The following is a 22,560-nucleotide window of genomic DNA, read 5'->3' as shown; positions in this document are numbered from 1 at the left end:
GATTAATTTGGTTCAGATTTAGAAATTCTACGGGCAAAGCAGGCATTGAGTGAGAGACAGAAATATAAATATAATCTAGTTTGGTTTTGTAGTTGAATCTGTAGCATGCAGTCAGTATTTTGCCTTTGGTATTTTACAGGGCTGTATCGATAACAGCTAACAGATAACGATTGTTATTGTCATACAAGCGTGTGTGTGTTGCCGCAAAATTTATCCGAATTGCAAAGGAAAAAAAAATTGGAGAACTTTAAAACTAAAAACATAACTTGGAACCGGCAGGCCTTTATTTAATGCTAAAGGAACATATTTGTTGCTCGAAAGCTGCGAATGTCTTTTGTGGTTTGATTTGAGAGATGGCCGATGCGGTAAGAAAGCTCTAGCTTGCGCGCATTTTTTTTTTGTATTATTTACATATATGTATATGTGATTTGTGTGCTGGCAGAATTTAAAATACAATATTGATATGATGAATGTATCATCAGAGGACGAATCCAGTGCATTAAATTTGAGCCCAATGAGCTCCCCGCCATTGCGTAGCTTGACCGCCCGATCACGCTTCAGTTCGAGCTTAAGCTTCAACTGCATCACAACACTCGGGCTCTCCAGCTTCCTGACGAGAAGACTCGGCGCACCCGGCAACTCACACCCACTCGTCGATATTTCCCAGGTGGAGGCTGATATAGAACGCAGTATGTTTAAAGCATCTTTAACCTAAACTAAAGCAAGGGACTAATTGTCCTGCCTTTTTTAGTAAATCGCTACTGTTCGGAAGTTGTCTCCAACATTAGCCCTGATACCAGGGGGTCACGAAACTCGACAGCAAGGATGGGCCTCCATAATTGTCGCTGTGGTAACCGCAAGCCAACGCTTCTTATAAGGGTCTGCAATTATAATATTTATATTTTTCCACAGCAGCGCCAGTGGAGGTAATAGATTTGTCGAACGTGCACGATTCACATCCTAGATTTGCAGCGAATCGTGTGCCAGAGGCAGTGATCGACTTGTGTACTCCGAACAGACCAAGTATCCCAATAGAAACAATTGATTTGGATGCCTCTGATATTGTCCCTACTAATCGGCGTCGTAACCATGCTAGCTCCAGTACTCCCACTACAGCTGGTGCTACGTCGGCTGTCGACGACAGCGGTCCATCGAGTCCGAAGCGCAAGCCCGACGCCCAAAACGTGTCTACGGATGATGTCTACAAGTGTCCCGTTTGTTTGGAAAGCGTACGCCAACGAGAGCCATATTCGACCAAATGTGGCCACGTTTTTTGTCGCGAGTGCATCCAAACTGCCATACGCACCACACGCAAATGTCCAATGTGTAACAAGAAATTGAACTTACGCCAGACATCGCGTATTTATTTGTAAGCCTGTATTTTTTAGCTTTAGCTTTTACTTCGTTTTGTTTTTGGATTTTCGGAATCGGACGCAGCTCCGAATTTCTTCCATAATAAATTACACGTTCTGAGCACAGCTGAGCAGATCATAGTAGGCCTGGATGTGCATCTGTTATTTGGCTAATACAATGTCAGTGTGGGGACACAATTCCTGTTCAGTTGTTGGAAAAACTTCAGACAGCAAAGTTGTCAAAAGTGTTCGTGCGGTGAAAAACTAAAATAATTAATTGATTAAAATGAGTGACGATCAGCTAAATTCAGATTTTGGATCGTTTTTGCCAGACGGAGAAGCCGAGTATGGTGTTGTAAGGCGGGAGTTGGAGGAAATTGCTCCTGGTCTGGCTGGCCTTATTGAAGGGAATATAATTGCAGGTTTGTGAAATTGTTGCAGGTTAGACGGATATTTCAAGCATCTTTCTGTGTGTGTTTTAAGCTCCGCCAGGAACTAATGGAAGTAGCGGCCTAACCGATCCTTCGATATTGGCTTATGTGGTACATGGTTCCGAGAACGAGTCCACTGAAGGGGTGACGGAATCTGTGTCGCCGCTTGGTATCAACATTTATGTTGTCAATGAAACCGAAAGTGGCACACCCGTGTCTATGGATATTATAAGTAAGTAAAATGTATATACTCGCAATAAATTGTAACCAAATGATTTTTAATGATTTAGGTGGTCACAGCGCCATTATTAAAACCGGCACCAGAAATGTAATCGTACCGTTGCACGCGGCCCATAGCTCTGATTCGGTTATCGTGAAGATCCATCAGACAACCCCGGCTACTCGTTTGCCCACTACGGCTGACGATTCGGAGTGCCAGTACCGTTGCCCAATATGCTTTCGCGACGTCAAAGAACTAGAGAGTCTGCGGGCCAACCTTTGCGGCCACATATGTTGCGGCTCTTGCCTCAAAACGGCCATGGAAATCCGTCCCCACTGCCCCATTTGTGGCAATCCAGGTGACTTTAGCGAGTCCATAAATTTGCTCTTCTAAGATGGCAAACAGGCGCTTTGTAGCCCCATTTGAATGGTATTGGAGGGACTAGCTTATCATTTAATTTGCTTGTAAAGATACGGCCGATAAAAGCCAACCACTGTTTAATTATTAAATATATATCCTTGTGTCTTGGCACTAATCGTGAGTATATGTCGGAGCTTGTCGCCCGTCAGCTATACTTTTCCAGGCTGCTTCCCTGGACACTTGGAGCGCTTGCCTACAGTACTCTTAGTGCAGCTGGCAGCGTTGCCAATTAAGTAGAGCCAGAGTCAACAAACTCAGTCAGCAGTTTGGGCACCAAAAGAGGGGACAGGCATTATCATCATCATCATCATCATCATCATCGAGGGCAAGGAGGGAACTTCCTAGCCGCATCAGCACAGCTCTGTCTCTCTGGTGAATGGGCGCAAGTGAGTTACTTGTAATTACCACAAAATTCAATATATACACTCGTTGCTGCGGCTCCACCTCCCTCCCCTCCCCAAGCCCCTCTACAGACAGAGAGCTGCCGTCATAGTCAAACATTATTTGGCATAGTCTCGGGCTCGTCCTGGCACTCGTTTTGCCTAACGACCCAACCATCGACTTGCGTCATATCCCTCCCAAAGTTGTCGAAGATGCGACGACCGCACGCACAGCTGCCTCCGCTTTTGGTCCACAGCCGGAGGGTATAGGAGCACCAGGAGTGGCAAGGCGGAGTACAAACACTCCTCCACTCCACACTCCAAATGGCAGCTGTAAAAAATCACAGCATCAGCATAAAAGTGCTTAAAAGCAGCCGCCGTGTCCTGAGAGCATGCCATGTTTTTGCTTTTTGCGCTTCACTTTGCACTGAAATTTCCAGATTTTACTCCCCACCCAACCATCAGACATCAGGCAACAGACATCAGCCATCACCCATCAGCCATCACCCATCACCCATCCTATTCCCCCGCCCCATCGGTGGCTGTAAAAGTTTCGAGCAGTTTTTCTCTTACTGATTTCTATCTACTAAATTTACGTTTCTTGACAGCCTGAAGAGGACGATGCTCCCCCATTGTTGCGAGAAAACTCATTTCATCATCAGGCCTTCGTTCGGTTTTTCTCGTTTTAATGGAATGAATTGGAAAAATAAATTATGAAGCATTTTAATTGCCACAAAAACAGATTCCATACCACCACCAGCCACCACCAGCAGCAACCACTAACAGCTCCGATGGGCTTCTTCAGTTTGAGCTCGTTAATGCGGCAACCTAATTCAATTTTGCATCTTAATCCAATCAGCAAATTGAAGAATAATTGCCACACAGACAGCGGGCCAGAGATAATATTACATTTTGCATTTTAATTGGGATTTACTAATTAAAAAGTTTTTCCTGGTTACACTTTGCATTTGGTCGTAAGGAAAACAATGAGCTTAGCCTATGGGGCTGCGGCTGGGGCTGGGGCTGAGGCTGGGGCTAAGGCTGGTGGGTAAGCTTACATGGCTGGATTAGGCGCCAGTAAACCTTTGTCAAATGTTGGGTGGACTGTTGGCAGCTTATATATCAGATAACTGACCCATAAGCCCTTCAATATTAATTAATACAGTTTCCTTAGGGAATACTTTAATCTTTGAAAGTTTGCCTTTGCATTGCCGCCCACTCATGGGAGTCATTGGCAAAGTTGTTAAGATTCTCGATTCGAATAAAAGCTCAGGGAAAGTTTGAGGAAATGCAAAAATATCTACCAGCAAATAATTAAATTCTTAGCTATCTGATAAACAAAATGTCCACAGAGATGATTTTAAATCAATATGAATTCAAAAGTGGAATGTACATGTATCCTTGCTGAGACAGAGCCTGAAACATGAACATGCAACACATCACCTTCCATTTGTGGGCTCTTTTGAGCGCACACTTTAAGGTTGCATTTGTGCATGATTGCAGTATGTTCGGAACACACACACACACACACCAAACAGCATTCCAAGGATGACTATGAGCCACACATACGTACGGTATAGATCCAAACACCATGCCCGAGAGAGGACTTCTAGTCTGTCTGCATTCAGCATTCAAAGTGCTCAAGCTCAAAGCTCGGCACGCGCCATTAAATTCGTCAATGCAATTTGCACACAGCAATTGACATAATAACAAAAAAAAAAGAGAAAAAAATGAAGCGAATGGCAGAGAGAGAAAAAAAGGGCTAGCGAGACAAATAAATCGAGAATATTGCGCATAAATGTATTTAAAATTACGCATTGCTCATACGCAGCGTATGGCAATATTTCCGCTTGACGGCGCCTTTTGTGTGCAGATGTGTGCTGTCGATGTGTCCGTTGAGCAGAAGCCGGTCCGCGTCGGCCACTTAGTATTCCGTTCACTGACACAACGGCTGACACGTCGTTGCCTAACGGCAAAGGAGCAACATCAATATCGCATAGCAACAGTGGCAGGGGCAGTGGCAGTGGCGGTGGCAGTGGCAGCGGGAGAAGCAGGCAATAGCGGAGAAGGTTCCAAAGGAGCCCTAGGGTCTACGCAGGCCAATTTGCAATTTTATTGATTTTTCATTTTTCGTTTGGGTTTTGGTTTTATATTTTCGGTTTCATTGCCAGCAAAAACTAAAGGCAACACAACACAGAGAAGAGAAAAAGTTGGCCAAAACACGCTGCTGGCCTGGTCATGCCCAATGCCGTGCAAACGCCAGCGATGAGCCAACAATCGCATATACACACACATCACTGTTCAGTGCTGTACCACCCACCCATTGGCATGTCGCGGCCCGGGGCCAGTTAAATAGTCAAAGGACAGCAACGCTGGCGTCAACGAAGGCGTCTCTGCAGCTCTTCAGCGGCGGCAAAACATAAAGTTTTTCCCTTCCAAAATGGGATACGACTATTAAATACCTGTTACTGGTGGGCCCGTAAAGTTAATAAAGAGAGAGAGAGAGCCCTCAGAATGTTGTAATTTCAGGCATACAAGCGTACAAATAGTTGAAATTTGTTTTTGTCGTATGAAGCTGTGGAGGATACGACACTCACTGCTGTCACTGAACACTGCCACAGATTCGTACCCTAGCTGTCTGTGGACCTACATATAGGGTACATATATGGCTATAGCTGTTTTGCCGACTTTTGCCGAGTGGGTGGCCAAAAACAAAAAACAAAAGCAATGGCAAAAAAAGAACACAAGCGTAGAGTAAAAGCAAAAAGCAAAAGCAAGCAAAACAAAATTAGTTTCATAAGTTTTTTATGAGTTCATCGCTTTTTTTTGTGTATGGCCAGCAAACACAAACACAAGCGCATACATAGATACGCACACCCAAACACACACATACATATACAGATAGAGACTGTTACATATACCATCGTACACATAAGCACAAAAGTCGCCTGGCTGACTAACCAGCTTTTGTGCCAAGGGTCGAGCGTTGGGGCGTTTGTCGCGTGGGTGGACGCCTTTCCCAGACGCTTCTCCCCATCGAAATCCAAAACACAACCCCTCTCTCACGTTGCTGCTGCTGTTGCTGTTGCTTTTGCTGTGTTCTGGCACTTCCGCTGTTCCTCTCACTTCCTCACACAAACACACACACTTTTTGAGAAGGAACTTTTAGGCAGGCAAATAATTCACAAAAATACACAAATACATACAATCATACTCGTATATAGCAGGAAGCCAAGTAATATATATTGCGAGTAAATTTCTTTTGTTGTTCGGCTAGACGTTTAGTCGCAGTCAGAGAGAGAAAGAGAGACAGAGAGACAGAGACAAAGACACAGAGAGAGTGAGAGGGACTTGTGTGCGTGTGTGAGTGAAAGAGAGCAAAATGAAAGCAATGGCGACAATTTGTTAAATTGTTATTGTTATTTCTATGTTAAATGCTCTACTGCCCTCACAATGGCCCCACCGCCCCCTAAAACTTGTACCCGTACACCAAACACCACCCAATGTTCATGACCGCCCACTACCCCGCTGCGGGACACACCAACGGCTGCTGCTGCACGTAACGTCGATCTGCATAAATTATGTGAAATTTATAAGGACAACACAAAGGGAACCGAACCGAACCGAACTGAACAGCAGAGGCAATGCCAGTCGCCGTACCCTCTGGCTGCTGGCAAAACTTATTACGCAAAACAAATATTTTACAACAATTTTTACTTTTATTGTTCAGTTTTTGCCATGTTCGGACAATTCCTCGCAGGCAACATGCAAAGGGAATGCATGCAAAGTAGGTATTGTTGGAGAGTTGGGGGGATTTTAATTTAATTTCGACTAATTATGCACATGGAGGAAAGACTACAGGGTAAACAATAGAGAATGCAATAAAGAGAAAGGCTAACACAAAATTGGGAGACATGCCGATAGAGACAGAGAGGAATGTCAATAGTTAAACTCCAGAGAAATATCAAAATGAAATGTAGCAGGATACAAAAAAATTAAGTCAAGAAATAAATGGAGCCAACAATGTAGAATATATAAAAAATAGCAAGAGAAATAAAATCAAGAGCATACATCTTATAAAAGGAAAAATAAATGTGCATTCTTTATTGGAATATAATAGAAGAATCCCTTAAATGTAACATACATCTCCATATGTATGTTTTATGAAGGGTTAGCACACTTGATGGATGCATAAAAGAAGCGAATTTAACCTTTGGTGTAAATAAGGATTTTGAGGCTTTCTTTTGAATATTGTTCCTTTGAATATTTTGTGCCACCACAACCATAATGAATTCTTCCATTAAAACAATGTCGATAACGTTTTGTTTGCATGGTGAATTTGAAAAATGTAAGCCAAACAAAGAGACTACAAAAAACGACTGCAATCAAATTCACGTTCTCAGCGCTTTGCCAATTACAGTAAAGAGCGCATAAATTCGGGGAAAGGGGGACTCTGGCAGCGAGTCATTCCAAATGTCACATTTTTGCACGCCATTCGAGTATGACTGACCATTTCCGCTCACTGCTGTTCCGCCCCACTCTACAGGCAATGGACAAACACTATGCATGTGATGGCAACGAAATTGAGTTCAAGCGAACTGCCAGCCACAATGACGGGTAGGTCAGCCTGGCTCCACCTGAGCCTTGAGATTCATTAACACAACAACAAGAGGAACAGTAAGAGCCCCAATGGCAATAACAGGAACAGCAACGGCAACAGCAACAATGTCCATAAACAGAGCAAAAGGCAATTCCAATTCGTGTGAAGCTCTGCGAGTTACAGGCTTAAGTAGCCAGGCACACAGTCAACGCCCAGCAAAGTGACCAAAACGAATAGGAACTTCATAAAGCTCCATTTTCTATACGACTCTCTCTCTCGCTCTGTCTCTCTTTCTCTATTTCTCTCTGTCTTTTTATGTCGAATGGGGCACGGTCGTACAAATTGATTTTCTCACACCTAGAGTAGCCCACTCCTACGACAAGTTGATTTCTCTTTCGCTTTTATTCTATTTTATTCGGTTTCGTATATATAAATAAAATATATATACGTTTGTACATATGTTAGTGTAAGTAGTAAAAGTCAAATGATAAAATAAAATCATCCAACCAGTTGAAGTTTCTGTTTCGATTTGGGCTGTTGCTCTCCGTATCCAACAATTCCAATCTGCCGGCTAAGGTTCTTAGGCTTAGGCACATGTCAATTATGTGAGCAGGTCCTCGCAGCTGATGGGCCTGACAGCAGTCAGTCCGTTGGACAAATCAATTAGACAGAAACGAAAAGAGCAGAACTCGTACATGGGGAGTAGAGAAATACTTTTTTCTTCCCCCCACCCCAAGAGGATAAAATTAACATTCTTAGCCTGACCAGTGCATTAAAAGTTTCACTTTAAGTATTACTTTGTTTCGATTTGTACATATGTATGTGTATCTACTATTTTGATTTAATGGATTTTAGCACAAAGTACGATTGTTGTAGCATACTTTTATGGGCAAGAAAATGAATTTTTAATTGGAACTTGACTGCCGAGTGCTGGCACTCATGGTAACAATGAAATAATTCATATGAGCACAGAAACTTTTCATTTATTGATTCTGGCTGTTGTATACTCGTTCACAGGCCTACGAAATTAATCTTTAAACATTTATAAGATCTTCCTAGAGCTACTTGTTTGTAGAGAAAAGACAGACAATCCGGTTGATGATAACCGTAATCAATGGTTGTTATGGAGCCGGCAAGGCTACGTTCTTTGTCGTTGAATACAATAAATGGATATATCAGAGTCGTTGGCAAACACCATAACATTTCAATTTATTTTTGTCGTGAAATGGCAACAGCCCCGTGGTCCCTGGGTTAATTATAACAAAGTATTGATGTAATAAAGCAAAAACAATATCCACAACGCACATAACTGAAAGTCAATATCAATCTCACACACACGCACAAGGACATACAGAAACATAAACACACATACAGATCCACTTAAACAATCATACGTACTCACACACACACAAAAAGGTTGCTGACAAGTTTCAGTTGTCATGTGCAATTTTGCATGAGAGGGCGGGCCGCGCAGTGGATCGATGGGGCTTCTTAATTGCTGGCCAGTCGCAGGAAGTTGTGCCAACAGGAGTGTTCGCATTGAGCCATTAATTATTGACACTTGTTCGGGCTTAAAAATGAATCAGTGGCAAACAACAATTTCGACATCGATTTTCCGTTTTCAATCTGCGCATTCATCATTTTATTTTTTTCCAAGGGCTGTCCCTTGTCCTGCCGATTAATTATTTAGACCCCGGTTCCGGATCGTGGGCGATAAGATTGGTAGGGCTGGCTGCCTTTACAGGAAAACCTACTTAGCGGCTTAGCGATGGACCGACCAAGAACAGCCTCAACGACTCTCAGCCCGGGGTGACGACAAATGGGCATTGTGAATTCATGCTGGTGACACGTGCCAGCATGCCAGCAGGGCGGTAAGTTCAATATATTAAGAGATGGGAGCCTAGGACACTTGGTACAGCACTTGCCAAGTACGACGATGGCCATCATCTGGTCTACGCTTATCTAGCTCCAATGGGTTATGGACACGTCCGACATGCACTCAACGGCCAAAAGCACTCCGGCCCATAATCTCTGGTGCATTGAGATCGAGTTTGCCGTGCGTGTTTCAGCTTAATTGATTCAATTGAAAGTAATCCATGATTAAACTTCAAGCAACCAGCAACTGCATTGTTCTGTGGTTGAGCTTTAATCTGCGTTTGCTGCTTTATAATTCCTTGCCACTTTATTAATTCGATGGTTTGTTGCTGAAGAGCTCCTTGCTCCTACGATCCGATTCTGTGCGTTTTCATTGTTGTTTGATTACGCTTAATTAGTGCGAGTCCTGGCCCCGGAAGCATTGTCCGATGCAAGCTGATTGGGTTTCAATTAAATGACAAGGCATCATAATTGATGTTCTGCACATATGCATTCGTCATTGGGCCAAAGTAGAATCAAATTAACTCACGGCCTCAGCAGTTCTCTGGCCACGTTTCGAGAAAGTCCTTCTTCCATTTACACTTATTCCACTAAATTGCTTTCTGATTAACACAGCCATAAATATATAGAGGCAAAGGCTATTAAGCTTTTAAAGAAATTCGTGCTTGCATTAAGCAGTTCTGTGGAAACTGAGGGCTGCAATCATTGGGGGGTAATATATGAAATTGAAGTTTATTAAAGAGTTATACATGGTGTACATATATCGTTAGGAACACCAGCCTTTTCGTGTTCATCAGAGTCTGGTCGATAAATATAATTCCAGCGGAAAGACACCAGAAACAATGCAAACATTTTTCAGCGTTGAACCCTGAACACTGGGCATTCGTTCGTTCCTTCTGTTTGATGGCCGTCATAATACTTACAAATAAAGCATAAATTTAAATCAATGGCTCAATAAGAATGATTTAATTGTGTTTTCATTTGGCGATGGTCAGGGCGAAGCAATCGGGCGAGCTGTTAAAATTCAAATTAAAAGCCAGAACGTGACCAAAAAGTGAAATTACGAGGAGGGAATTTCTTGGGCTTAATAGGCAATTTGCAGTCGTAATCCCCAATGCAAGCAGCTGCCAAAAGTCACGCACAGGCTAAGCATAAGGACAACAATAACAGCGTCTGCTCCTCAGCGACACAGGGCACAGGACACTGAAATTATTTTACACATTCAAGACGTTAAACTCGACCCAAAACAAATGCAACTGGGTTGAAATGTTAGAGGCAAATGCCAGCACTTAATGGCCAATAAATCGATTTGCTTTCAGCAGCTAAAGCGACGCAGTGCAGCCGCAGCCTTGTCTGGATTACCAATTGTGGGTCTCCCCCACATACAATATATACAATACATATGTATATGTAGGGAGTGGGGAGTATATGGGTGACGATACGGATGGTGGTATTGGGGCAAAGGCAGCTCAGTTGGGAGCTTAGAGGGGCTAACGCTTATCGGCACGCATGCACGCAGCTGGCGGCAATTTGGATACGAAGATAAAACATTTATTGGCCACATAAAACGGGTGAAATTACCAAGGGCCCCACAATGGCCACATCCTGTTCTGGCCACTGCTTTCCCTGCTACGGGATGTTGGTCCCGATTCAGTTTTGCCTCTGCAATTTCCCTTGGCTGTCGCACGCCCATTGAACTCGAAAAGCAAATCAATTTCGGACCGCACTTTCCAGTATTTGGGGGGCCAAGGAATTAGACAAATCGCACAAGACATTTGTCATAATCCGGCATAAAGGAATTGCCATTGTTCCATTGCCAGTTGTCGGGTGTCAGCCCACAGCCCACTCCTTCCCCTGCGCCTCCGGACTTCAGGCGAATGCCGAAGTATTGTACAACTGAGAAAGGAATCGCCCCTAGGCGAAGCTCTTTGCTCTTAATTCAGTCTAGCATTGGGCTTGTATTCAATTTCAATCACTCTTACTTGGAGTTTTGTTTGTTTTTTCTACATTGAACCAAAGGATGAACAAATTTATTCAATTGTAATATTTTATTTTGGAGGAATACCAATCTGTATATTGACTTTTGTTTTATTTTCTAATTTTTCTATTGTGCCAGGATTCTCAATCTTTGTCAGCGTATGTTGCTGTCATTTTCGTACATTTCTTATCGAGGGACTTCAAAAGCACCCGCGGAAACTTTTGTTCTAAGCGGGAGATGGGGATGGGGTAAAAAAGCAGCGAAAAAGTTTAATTAAATAAATTACAAAATGCTTTGCCAGCGACAACAATTCATTAAAAGAATCAAAGAAAAAGGGAAGCCCGGGCCCGGGCGAAAATAAACAAAAAGTTGAGGCATCCTGCCAAACACCAGTACCCGGGACACAGGCAGCGGCCCAGACAAGGACCGGGACGAGAATACGTTTGCAAGGATTCAAGATTCACTGGCAAATTAAAAGCCAACTGTGAAGGCTTCCATAAATCACGGCTAGCAGGTGAGTGGGCGGTGGTTCTGGTCTGGGCAGAGTGGGACCCCAGACAAAAGCGGCTAAGCAAAAAGCGGGCGGGCAGCCACAATAACTTTTAAGAAATTATTATGTTTTTTTGTTTTTGCGTTTGTGCGCTTCCCTTTGCAGATTGTCGCAGCCGGTAGACTAGTTCTGGGAGGGATGGACCGAGCACTAGGAGTAGCATGGATACGGAACGATTGTCGACTTATTTGCATGTTTGTCACTGGTTTTTTTTTTTTTGTTTTTAGTTGTTGTTGCTTCTGGCACTGGTGGGTGCTTTTAGTTTCCGGCGCGTTGCACTTGGAACGAGCTCTGACAAAGTTGCCGCAGAGACAAACAATGTAAAATTTTGTGGGGGCAGCGACGGGGAAGGGTGCCTTTTTTCAAATTGCGTTGAAAGCTCCCGAATGGCCCATTTTTCCGTGGTTGTGGCTGCTATTGCTATTGTGGAAACCAGTGCGAGTAAAAGGCCAACAGAAGGTACAGGAAAGAGAGGAGCAAATGGCGAATAAAAAAAAAAAGGAAAACCGAAGAACTGGGGGAAAACGGAAAGCACAAAAAAATATGTGACACGAACAACGGCAAACGACAACGTTCCGGAACAGAGGCGGAAATTGTGAAATATACAAATGTTCGTCTTGTTTAGGTGAACTACATGCAAAGTGGGTCTGATCCAGATTCAGATCCAGATCCACGTTCTTATACCTCATCCACATCGCCCACCCAATCCCCTCCTGGCCGTGCGCGGACAATGGTATGGAGAATTCCGTAATAAAAATATATGGATCCAGGCCTGGACAACGGGCAAAATGTCACATTGTTAAAACAAAAGGTACAAGCCAAAAGGAAAACAGACGAAACGGAACGGAACAAACCCAACCCAACCATTTGTAGCCAAGCGCTAAACGCTGGTACATACATACATACATAGACACATATATACCATAAAAAACGCTTATTAAAATGCCTGTATTAAGGCCGATTCACACACCACTATGCCCGCAGGGATGCCAAATTGGACAGGCAGCAAAAAACCCAAACAACAATAAAAAAAAAATGGTCATGTAATGAATGTAAAAAGATTCAAGGCAGAACACAAATGCCAGAGTAAGCGCATAATATTTAAAGTACGAGTATTTGCTCTGTTCATAAAAAAGGATTATAATAACAAATTGTAGCGCATCTGAATGGGCAGGAATTCCGAAATTATTGAGCGTCTAGTTTGTTTAAATCCATCTAATAAATAACCTTAAAGTTCTCCCGAAGGCATCGTAGACACCAATGGCACGGTAATGAATACCCAACTAATCAATCGATTTCCGTTGGAGCCTTGAGAGAGCGCAAATCCTTGCTGACCAAAATATGCCATTTTCCCCATAATTGCCTGTCACTGCCAAACGACGAAGAATTTCGTAATTAGTTTTGAGAAGCTCTTATTTTTTATGTACGTACATATGTATGTATGTATGCGTATATATGTATTTTTTAATTAAATAAAATTTCCTTGAAGCTTTGATAATTGGCAAGGGCCGACCGCAAGCGCTGTCAGAAATCATTGCAAAATATTGGCAAGCAGAAAAAGAGTGGGGTAAATGCAAGCCGAATGCCTCTTGGCAGTTGGCCAGGAGAGACCCATGGACCCATGGAGAGAAAGGATTTGTAATTACGAAATTAAAGCTGCGACAGATGGGCCCAAAAATGCATGATGGACTGTCTAAAATAAATGAATGGATGGCTGGCTGGCTGGTTGGGTGTAGAGCCTGTAAGGACGGACGGATGGATGGTTTGGCAGAAGGACTGATGGATTGACAGGCAAACAATATGGGCTGGCGTGCGGCAGGAGATCAGCCTTGGGGTGTGGCTCTTCTACAATATCCGTGAGGCCCACTTGAGATGTGGGCTCTCCGAGACTGAGCAGCCGTCGAGCCGCAGCTCCTGCCGGCATGTCCTGCCACTGACGGATCCGGATGCAGCAGCAGCACCAGCAGCACCAGCAGCACCAGTACCAGCACCGGTACAGAAACACGAGCAACGTGTCGTGACCGAGGCCACACCCCAGGCATTTCATTGGGTTTTCGAGTGGGCTTGGATGGGATGAAATGGATGGGCGAAACGGTAGCAGCGGCGCCGGCGGCAGGTGGTCCTCATTGAAATTTGTTGCATTATGCTCGGGCTCGAACACCACCACCCCTCCCCCTCTCCACCCTACCCAAACATTTTGTTCAGGATGCTGACAAAATGTCCTTGCACGATACTCACTGCTGCACTTGATTGTCAACAAAAATTGTTTTGCAGTGTGTCCTTGTTGTTGCCACTGCCACTGCCACTGCCACTGGGGCTGGCCAAGTCGGTGTCTGTGGGTGTGGGGGTATGGGCGCTTTGGTCTGGAAGCCGCAGCACTTCGGTTTGAAGTGACTGCAATGGCAAGCGGGGTTGGCAGGCAAAAAGACATACAGCAGTAATTAAATTTGTTCATCTGAGCTACATAAAGGGGGCAGAAAGAGAGAGAGAAGAGCTCCCTGCCACGAATTAAATTCTCTCCTACGTGGCTTTTTTTTTTGCCCAAATTAGAGTCAGGCAGTCAGACAGTCAGAGACACATTGTTGACAGTTTAAACCTAAATAAACACACGTGCTGTTGCCACGCCCTCCTCTACTTTCACACACACACAAACACACCCACACAGGCACGCAATTACACACACATAGTCACGACTACACTTGAAGACGGCCATAAAGATAAATGTTTTATATACGTGAATTGCTTTGAATAAAAGCTTTGTTTGGCTTGCTTCATGTGAACATACAAAACAAAGAAACAAGCAAACAAACTAACTAACATATGACTGAGAGATAGGACACTCACACACGCAAAGCATAGCTCATTCGCCCCGTAATCCCGTACCGTCTTAATGCACGTTTAAAAATTTCACCAAATTAACATTTGCGATTACATCGGAAGTTTAATTATGGTTCTCAAGAGGAAATTCTTTAATGTGAAATTAGAAAATAAAATAGGGGTTAATTTAATAGAGAGAATGAAGCAGCTACCAACTTAATGACTTATTCAAATAGTAATCCAATATATTCCAATTATTGAACGAGTCTTGCACTATTTAGGAGTCTGGTGTTCGTATCATCAAAATATTGGGAATGCTGCAGAGATTACAGTCTGAACTTTAACTCGACTCAATGAATTTGGGCATTGGCATTGTTTTCCTTCTTGATTTCAACCAAATTTAAGATAAATCTATTTCCTTTGGTTTAAAGCATCTACACTCTCGTATGTATCTCTCAATACCCAAGAATGTTTCCTTCCGTCTCCTTGACATTCTTCAGCATTTAAGTCGGCAGATACTTACTTACTTACTTACATACATATACATATATTCTTTGTGTACATATGTATATGCACGTATGATGTTCAAATTGCGATATTAAAGCAAATGTCTGACCATTAAAAATCGCGTGTGTTTCCTTAGATATAAATATGTACATATGTACATGTGTGTGTGTGTGTATGCCTGAGTGCGCTCGTGTTCGTATAATTTATTATGAGATGCTTCATCTTAAGGAGGCCGCAAAAGTGGATAGCAAAAAGAAAAGGGCAGAAGCTGGCTGGCACCATAAATTTGGTTTAATAACATATTCAAATTTAGATAATATCTGTCTCTAGTGCAATATTTATGCCTGCATCCCTTTTGTCTCTCTCTCTCTCTATTTTTTTTTCTAGTATAATTTTATGGTATGGTATGTACGTGTGTGTGTGTGCATGGGCTTGTGAGCGAGGATTGTGCAATGTCAGACGCTTGAAAACTCAACTGAGTTATGCGAACACCTAAATTATACAGGCGACAGACCAAGCATAACACACACATTCACCAAAGAATTCCACTCGTTCCCACATTAACTTGTGAGCTCGAAAGCAGGCAACGAAGTCTCGAATTTCACCTTATCATCTGCGCTTATCTTTATGCCTGTGCCAGCTCCCAATTTCGGATCCATAGCTCCGACTGGAACTTCTGTGCTTTTACGTAACAATCTTCATGAATATGTATTCCTTGGGGACTTGCTCTGTCTGTGGCTGTGTGTGTGTGTACTCATGTTATTAATGAAGCATTTGCTAGGGCTCCACTGACTTAGCGGATTTTTTTCATTGGAACTGGAAATGGTTGCGGGGAAGCAATAGGGATTTTGTGGGGATTTACATGAATTGAGTGACGACTGCGTTCGTTTTCAGCTTGTTCTTGCTGTTGGCACTGCTGCTTCTCTTGCTCCCTTTGCTCCACCTTCTGATGTGACTTCCGCAGCCAGCGTATGCATGACCACGCCCACAGGCCAGCCAGCCAGCCATTCAGCCAGCTAGCGATTTGCCTTTCTATCTCCAATTGCCGATTTCAGTGGACGGAACTGAGCGAGAAATGGAAATCTATTGAACAGCATTCATATGCTGCGTATTATTAATATCGATTAGGGGGCGGACCTACTACGCCTTCTCTGCTTGACGGGCGCATCTTGAAGTGGTTTTTTTCTTCTATCGGTTCTGTATGTGTGTGTGTGTACATGCGGTTGCCATAGCCATCGCCATCGCCAGCACCGCATCCGAGATTGAGATACAGCCAGGGACAGCCATGCAGTTCGCTTGTTCCCTTCGACACTGATAAAAACACCGAGAGCACATCTTAAGCCATTTTATTTATTATTTTCCCTTCCCACGATAAAATAGATTCGGCAGCATTGTTGCCAGCCTAGAAAAAAGTATACATACATACATACCTACATGTGTGTGGCAGACGGGGCCGGGCAACATCTGTCTGCAACTAAACGGCATTTCAGCAATAATCAGAAGCCTTTTGTTGTTGTCATTAGATGGCGGCAGTCTGCCCGAACCCAAAACTCAACCCGAATTGAACCCATAATACATATGTGCATATGTATATGCATGCATATGCGTGTGACAGTGTGGGACACGTAAATCGATTTGCTCTTGGCTGAAAGCATATTTTTCTGGTTCATATTGGTCCCTCGACAGCTGATCCTTGCCTGCCCACGATTGACCATCGACCAGTCCAGACAATTTCTCAAAAATAACACACTTTTCATGTACATATGTATACGAATGCCAAGACAATTCGTAAAAAAATCATTTAGGAAATGAAATGAAATGAAATGAAAGACGTGACTTCGTTGCATTCGCAGCTTCTTTTCTTGGGATGTTCATAAAAGAAACAAAATTGATTTTTCTATAAAAAATAGAAGAAACGAAAAATGGAGCATAACCAGAAAGTGGCACATCCGCACATACAACCACACAGACACACACACAGAGAAAGATAAACGCTTCCAGGCAGCCGCAAAAGCTGAAGAAGAAGTAGGCCACACTAGCACACCCCCACCACAACAGCCACCAGCACCCTTCTAAGCCCACAAACTCTTATTTGGGATGCACTTGAAGGAGATTCTGTTAGTCTCAGTTAGGGAGCCATCCATAAACAGAGCATAGCTAGTTTTGGGATAGAAATAAGAGATTTTGGGCAAGGATCGGCAGAGATTTAAGGCAAGTTTCAGTGGCAACGATGTTACTTTAATGTCTCTCCCGCTAGTCACTCGATCATCTTTCGTAACCTTTAAAGGCAAACAAGAATGGTGGCACGCTGCCGGCCTCTGCTTCTCCCCCAAAGTGACCTTGCCAGGGTTTTCAACCTCGTTGCAACTTAGCCCACTTTTGCTGGCTGTCTAGGCTCTGGCTCTTGCTGGCCACTTACGAGCGGCTCTCCTTATTGGCAGCGATTTGGTTGCATTATGGCCAGATGATTGAGTGCCCTGAGAGTGCTTCTAATGCAAAGCGTGCTGAAGCATGACAATCGACAATTGCAATGGCAGCCACAGCCACAGCCACGTGTGCAAGTTGCACAATTGTTGCAGAGCCTGCAGACGCAGGTTTAAGATCTTTAGTCAAGTGGCGGCATTGGCGTTTTGATATTATAGCCTGCCCTCAATATCCATCACCTGCCCCTGCTGCTCTCTGCAGTCTCTCAATTTGTTTGCATGGAAATTTTGAGCTAACTTTGAATCGAGTGCCGTGTCCGTGTGAGTGATATCCGGCAAATCCTCTAAAAGCAGCAGCAGCAGCAACAGCGAGCAGCTGTAACTGGGAACTGAAACAAAGTTTGAAGTAAGCGACAATGGGGATGCATCAGCGAAAGGTAAGCTGATTATGTAACACACCCACCCACCCACACACACACACCCGCTAAGAGAGAGAGGAAAATGGGAGGGTGTGCTTGTGCTTGTGCAGAGCAGATAGCATTAACAAACGGCACACACTGAAGCCATTTTGTTTTCAAACTTTTCAACAGCTCTTTTTGAACTGTTTTTTTATTAGTGATTTCCGTGGAAACAAGCTGCTGGCGCCACCTGATATTGCAAATCCAAAAATCGTACCTTAAATATGTGAAGGAATTTATTAAGAATGCAGTTGCAGCTGCAACTCTCCCAAAGAGCCTTACGCTAGCCGATGGCCACGCTACACTGTAACTGGGTCAATTTTGATATTAGCTTTAATTGTAGATAGCAAATGATAGAGTATTTTTTTTTCATGGCTAAGAAATTAATGCAAGGGGCAAAGGGGCAAAGCCTGAGCATGGAATGGAACTGAACTTTGATGGCACATGGCGGGCATGTGGGAGCCAACACTATTGCTCGATGTGATGTGGATGTCGACTGACTAGGAGCCCTGTTTGCGCACCATGACATTTGAATAATGCACGGACCGGAGCTGGAGCAGGAGCACATGCTACAGGGGCAGGGGCAGTAGACCACCAATTTCATTATCGATTGATTCGATGTGCACTAAGAATTGACAGCTGATGGAAAATTTTCTCGAACCAGAAAAGGAGGAAAGCAAAACAATGGGGGAGATTTGATGGTGCCACAAGTCAAAGGGAAATTCAATAAAAATATTTGAGAAAAGCCAACAAAACACGTTCTTTAATGAGAGAGTGATTAAGAGAGCATTAAGGACCAGTGGGATATCGCCTTCCATTACGAATCAATGGCTGGGCTTTTGGGGCCTTTTGTTTTGTATTTACTCGATGGCTAAATGTAATTGTCAGTATGCCACGCACTATCTACACCACCCATCCCATTTGGAGTCAAGCCTCCCACACCCCCCTCCCAGACCGCTCTGTCAACAGCTCGACATATCAATCATACGCAATGTGCTTCGTGTTTTGTGCGTGCCCCAATGCCTGCGCTGTGGTGCAGAGGGTACAGCGGGTACAGTGGGTACCGAGGGGTGGCGTGTGCTGTCGAGAATGGGTACACACATGCGTCGCCTGGTCTTATAAATAATTTAGACCGCATATTACTCCCAAATAACAACAAACCAGCAACTCACACTGCTTTTCACACATTCCCGATTCCCCTCACACACACAAACACACACACGCACGATACAAAAAACCTGTCATTAGTGAATTATTTAAATTACATTGACGCCATAAAAGCAAATATCGGAAGGGACATGCACACGTACATGGCTATAATGGAAAATAAGTGTCTCTTCCCCACAATTTATCTTGCCAAGCAACGCAGGAAAAACTTTGTTCTAACTTAGAATCAAAGCGGAACCATTCAGTGGTCACACTGTACTGTGTGTTCGTTTGGCCTGTATTCAGTATTTCCATTTATTCCAAGGGAAAATCAGCATGGCTCTTCTCTAGCTACTGAAAGACAGAGGACAGAGTGGATCCGCAGAGTTGCACTCACCTGAGATTCTCAATGCGCGGCCTTCGGCACTGCGGACGATTGCGTCGATGGCTGCGATCCTTTTTGCAGCGGCAGTCGCAGTGCATAATGCACAGGGCGATGGATGAGATGACCGTTATCACAAAGGGCACCGCAAAAAAATTTATGATCACGGCCACCTGATCGTCGTGACTGTAGGACGTGAGCACTACGGTCTTGTTCTTCCGCGAGTAGTAGCACGGATAGATGGCGCCGTCGGCGCCGTAGTAGTCGTTGAAGGTCTTGCACGTGACCGTGGGCGGGTAGCCGCAGCCCTTGATGTTCACTAGCAGCGTGGCCTCCCCGGACTGCTCCCAGTCGGCCGTGTAGTTGCTAAAGTCGGTCATATTCTCCGGTATGGTTATGTTCTGCTCTATGAACGTCACGTAGATATGCACGCAGCGGTATAGGTCAGAGGTGCAGCCCTCGCGGCAGGAGCTCCAGGAGCAGTTGAAGATGCCAACCAGATCCTCGCGGCGCGTGGTCGTGCACAGCGTGGGATTCTCGATGAAGTCGTGGCTCAGCGTGGAGATGGCTGGGTCCACGTAGAGCGGCACCAGGAAGAGCAGCGAGGCACCGGCGGTCACCGAGAAGAAGGCCAGAGTCGAGGTGCCGTAGAAACGCGCACGTTCCCGCCACGAGCGAAAGCGCCGATTGCCATTTTTCTTTTTTGGAGCCAGTTCTCGGATTTTACGTAACCGTAGCTCTTGTTGTTGCTGCTCGAGTAGTAATTCCGAACTGCCACTCCTCATATTATTGTCCGTGCACACAGGGCGCTTATGTTGCTGATTGTTGCTGCTGCTGCTATCGTCCTTGGCGTCGGCGTTGGCGTTTGCGTCGCAGCAGCAGCTGCAACGGCATCAACGAGTGCGTCGTGCTTCTGCTTCTGCTTCGGATGGTCCTGGTTCTGGTTCTCTGGGTCTCTGGGTCTCTGGGTCCTCTGGTTCCTCGCGTTGCACTTGCACAGTGTATATGTGGGTGTTGTGTTGCTTGTGCGACAGAGAGGGGCAGATTGCAGCCGGCGTTGACAGTGGCAGCGACAGCGACAGCGGCAGCGTCGTCCTCTGCCTACCTACCGCAACATAGAGAGAAGCAGCGCAGTACGGATACGGATATTGAGGTTATGTACACACGCTTCGGCGCAGAGAGCCAGGCGACATAGAGAGGGTTAAATTGCGAGAGAGATGACAGGCTGGCTGGCTAGCTAGTTAGTTGGCTAGGTAAGGGCGAAACAGCTGTTTCACAGGCACAAAAAAGTGAGAGAGAGAGGCGCCACTCTGGCGTTCATTGGTTTAAGATTTAAATTATTATTCACTCCGCTGCCTGGCTGTTTCCCCTCACATCATTTCTGTCATTTAATGGCCTGCCATTTGGATCACTGAACAAAATAAATCGACAATACAATGTTAGCAACAAAATCACACGGCTGGCTTCGTTATCTTTTCGTGGGTGGGCGGCTCGGCTCTCCCAACAGCTGTTGATGTAGGTTAGTTAAAGAGCGAGAGCGAACGTGAGCGTGATTGGAGAGAGCGAGCGCGTGTTGAAAATCGAGAGAGCATCGCTGCCGACGCCACCGTCAAAGCTGGCGTCAAATCTGGCGTCAGAGCTGGCGTCGAAGCTGGCGTAGGCTGCCGCACACCAGTGACTGTGTAACCTTTTTGCTTGTGTGTTGTGGGTGGAATTATTTATGCTACACATTTTACTTTTATTATTATTATTGTTAAATGCTTATTATTTCTCACTTTATTTGCACACAATACGTATGTGTATATCCCTAAATTATAACAGATCTCGAGCTGTTCGAATTCTGATCTAACACACTCCCCCTAGATAAAACTTTTGCTCCTGCCTTTGATGACATCCGTTCACCTTGATGGTCTATTCGGTGTTGTTGGCACTTCGCGTGACTCTGGACGTGGGTCAATTTGGACATTAGCAGTAGACCCACAGCCCTCTTCCTTTGTTTTTTTCCCATTTTATGGCCGGTGGTGGTCCGTTTCATTTAATTTCATTCGCTTTCGCTTTTGCCTTTGCCTTTGTCCTGGCACGCATTTCACAATTTTCATCAGAGAAACAAACACAGACACACTGGCTTAACTGTTATTGTCCAACTGGCCCAACTGTTATAGTTGGTATGATTTCATTCTCATAAGCTGTATCTACGCGTATCGTATGTGGGGCTGGCCTGGCTGGCATGGCTGGCCCACGCGGTGTATGAGTAATGCACAGATCAAACATACGTATGTACGAACGTATCCCTTGCTCGAGTAAGTGTGACTTTTAAATGATACAAACGGTAGCAGTCCCTTCCACCCACAATATATTCATTAGTTGGAAAACACAATAGCTCTGCCACCTCCAACATTCAGGAGTAATCAGTAAGCAAAGGCTGTGACTGCATACTAGAGAGATGTATCGGCAAACTTCTGCTGTAAAAACAAAATCTCAAGTAGAACCCAGACAATCAGCCCACGCCACGCCTTTTGGCTTGCGACGGACAGGACGGACAGGTCCCGGTTCGGAGAAACAGAATAACAAAGAGAGATGGAAAGCTAAAACGCAGAATGAAAATGAAAATAGAAATGGAAATAGAAATAAAACATTCAGCTCGAGAGTCGAACTAACTTTTGAGAGCGCTGAAATGGCAGCTGGTGCCGTGCAGCCCACGCAGTTTGCTGATTTTGTTGCTAACGTTGTTTCTGCCGCATGGATGGGGGGCACTTTCACTTGGTTCTATTTGTTTTCTATCTTCACTTTTTAGAGTAGAGAATACTTGTGGGACTTTTGTATTTTTTTTTCACAATGCTACGCCGATTACGGCACGATATTTGCCACAGAATTAGAAAATGCCCACATTGCCATTGGCTTTGGCGCTGGCTTTTCCGCACGCACACGCACACACACACACACGCCCACAATCACACACAGAGACAGGCAGACAGAATCGACACGAGAAGCGCGCGCGCTTGGCCCTGACGTGCCTCTCGG

The 22,560-nt window shown here is 44.5% G+C and overlaps 2 protein-coding genes across 6 annotated transcripts in view; one reads left to right on the top strand and one right to left on the bottom strand.

Moving 5' to 3' along the window:
* Positions 1 to 22,556, bottom strand: part of LOC111066640 (protein tipE) — a 32,783-nt gene extending 10,227 nt beyond the window's left edge. The window contains exons 1-2 of one of the 2 annotated variants that reach the window (XM_022355386.2): positions 22,198 to 22,556; positions 19,555 to 20,950 (exon numbers count right to left, since the gene is read on the bottom strand). In XM_022355386.2, coding sequence (XP_022211078.1) covers positions 19,555 to 20,324 — 770 coding nt within the window. In that variant the 5' untranslated portion in view covers positions 20,325 to 20,950; positions 22,198 to 22,556. The remainder of the gene's footprint in view (positions 1 to 19,554; positions 20,951 to 22,197) is intronic. The other variant, XM_022355387.2, reaches the window with a different exon arrangement.
* LOC111066641 (E3 ubiquitin-protein ligase RNF4-like) lies at positions 113 to 2,539 on the top strand. 4 transcript variants are annotated; one of them, XM_041591605.1, is made up of 6 exons: positions 116 to 365; positions 443 to 689; positions 752 to 850; positions 913 to 1,774; positions 1,845 to 2,015; positions 2,074 to 2,539. In XM_041591605.1, the coding sequence occupies exons 4-6, from the start codon at positions 1,639 to 1,641 to the stop codon at positions 2,394 to 2,396; spliced, it is 630 nt and encodes a 209-aa protein (XP_041447539.1). In that variant the 5' UTR covers positions 116 to 365; positions 443 to 689; positions 752 to 850; positions 913 to 1,638; the 3' UTR covers positions 2,397 to 2,539. The 4 variants fall into 4 exon arrangements, with proteins under 4 accessions (XP_022211081.2, XP_022211080.2, XP_041447539.1 ...); XM_041591604.1 differs by having other exon boundaries at positions 124 to 365; positions 1,836 to 2,015; positions 2,074 to 2,536; XM_022355389.2 differs by lacking the exons at positions 1,845 to 2,015; positions 2,074 to 2,539 and having other exon boundaries at positions 113 to 365; positions 916 to 1,496.
* Positions 22,557 to 22,560: the final 4 nt, after the last annotated feature.

Source organism: Drosophila obscura, unplaced genomic scaffold (genome assembly GCF_018151105.1).
Source record: "Drosophila obscura isolate BZ-5 IFL unplaced genomic scaffold, ASM1815110v1 contig_150, whole genome shotgun sequence".
NCBI classification, from domain to species: Eukaryota; Metazoa; Arthropoda; class Insecta; order Diptera; family Drosophilidae; genus Drosophila; species Drosophila obscura.
Note: the sequence above shows the minus strand (reverse complement) of the source record. Positions and strands in the feature narration are given on the sequence as shown.

What these genes read in the sequence shown, in the direction of transcription:
- LOC111066641 (XM_022355388.2), top strand. An exon ending in GGAGGCTGATATAGAACGCA is followed by an intron (nt 690 to 751) that starts GTATGTTTAAAG and finishes TGCCTTTTTTAG; the next exon opens with TAAATCGCTACTGTTCGGAA. An exon ending in CCTCCATAATTGTCGCTGTG is followed by an intron (nt 851 to 912) that starts GTAACCGCAAGC and finishes ATTTTTCCACAG; the next exon opens with CAGCGCCAGTGGAGGTAATA.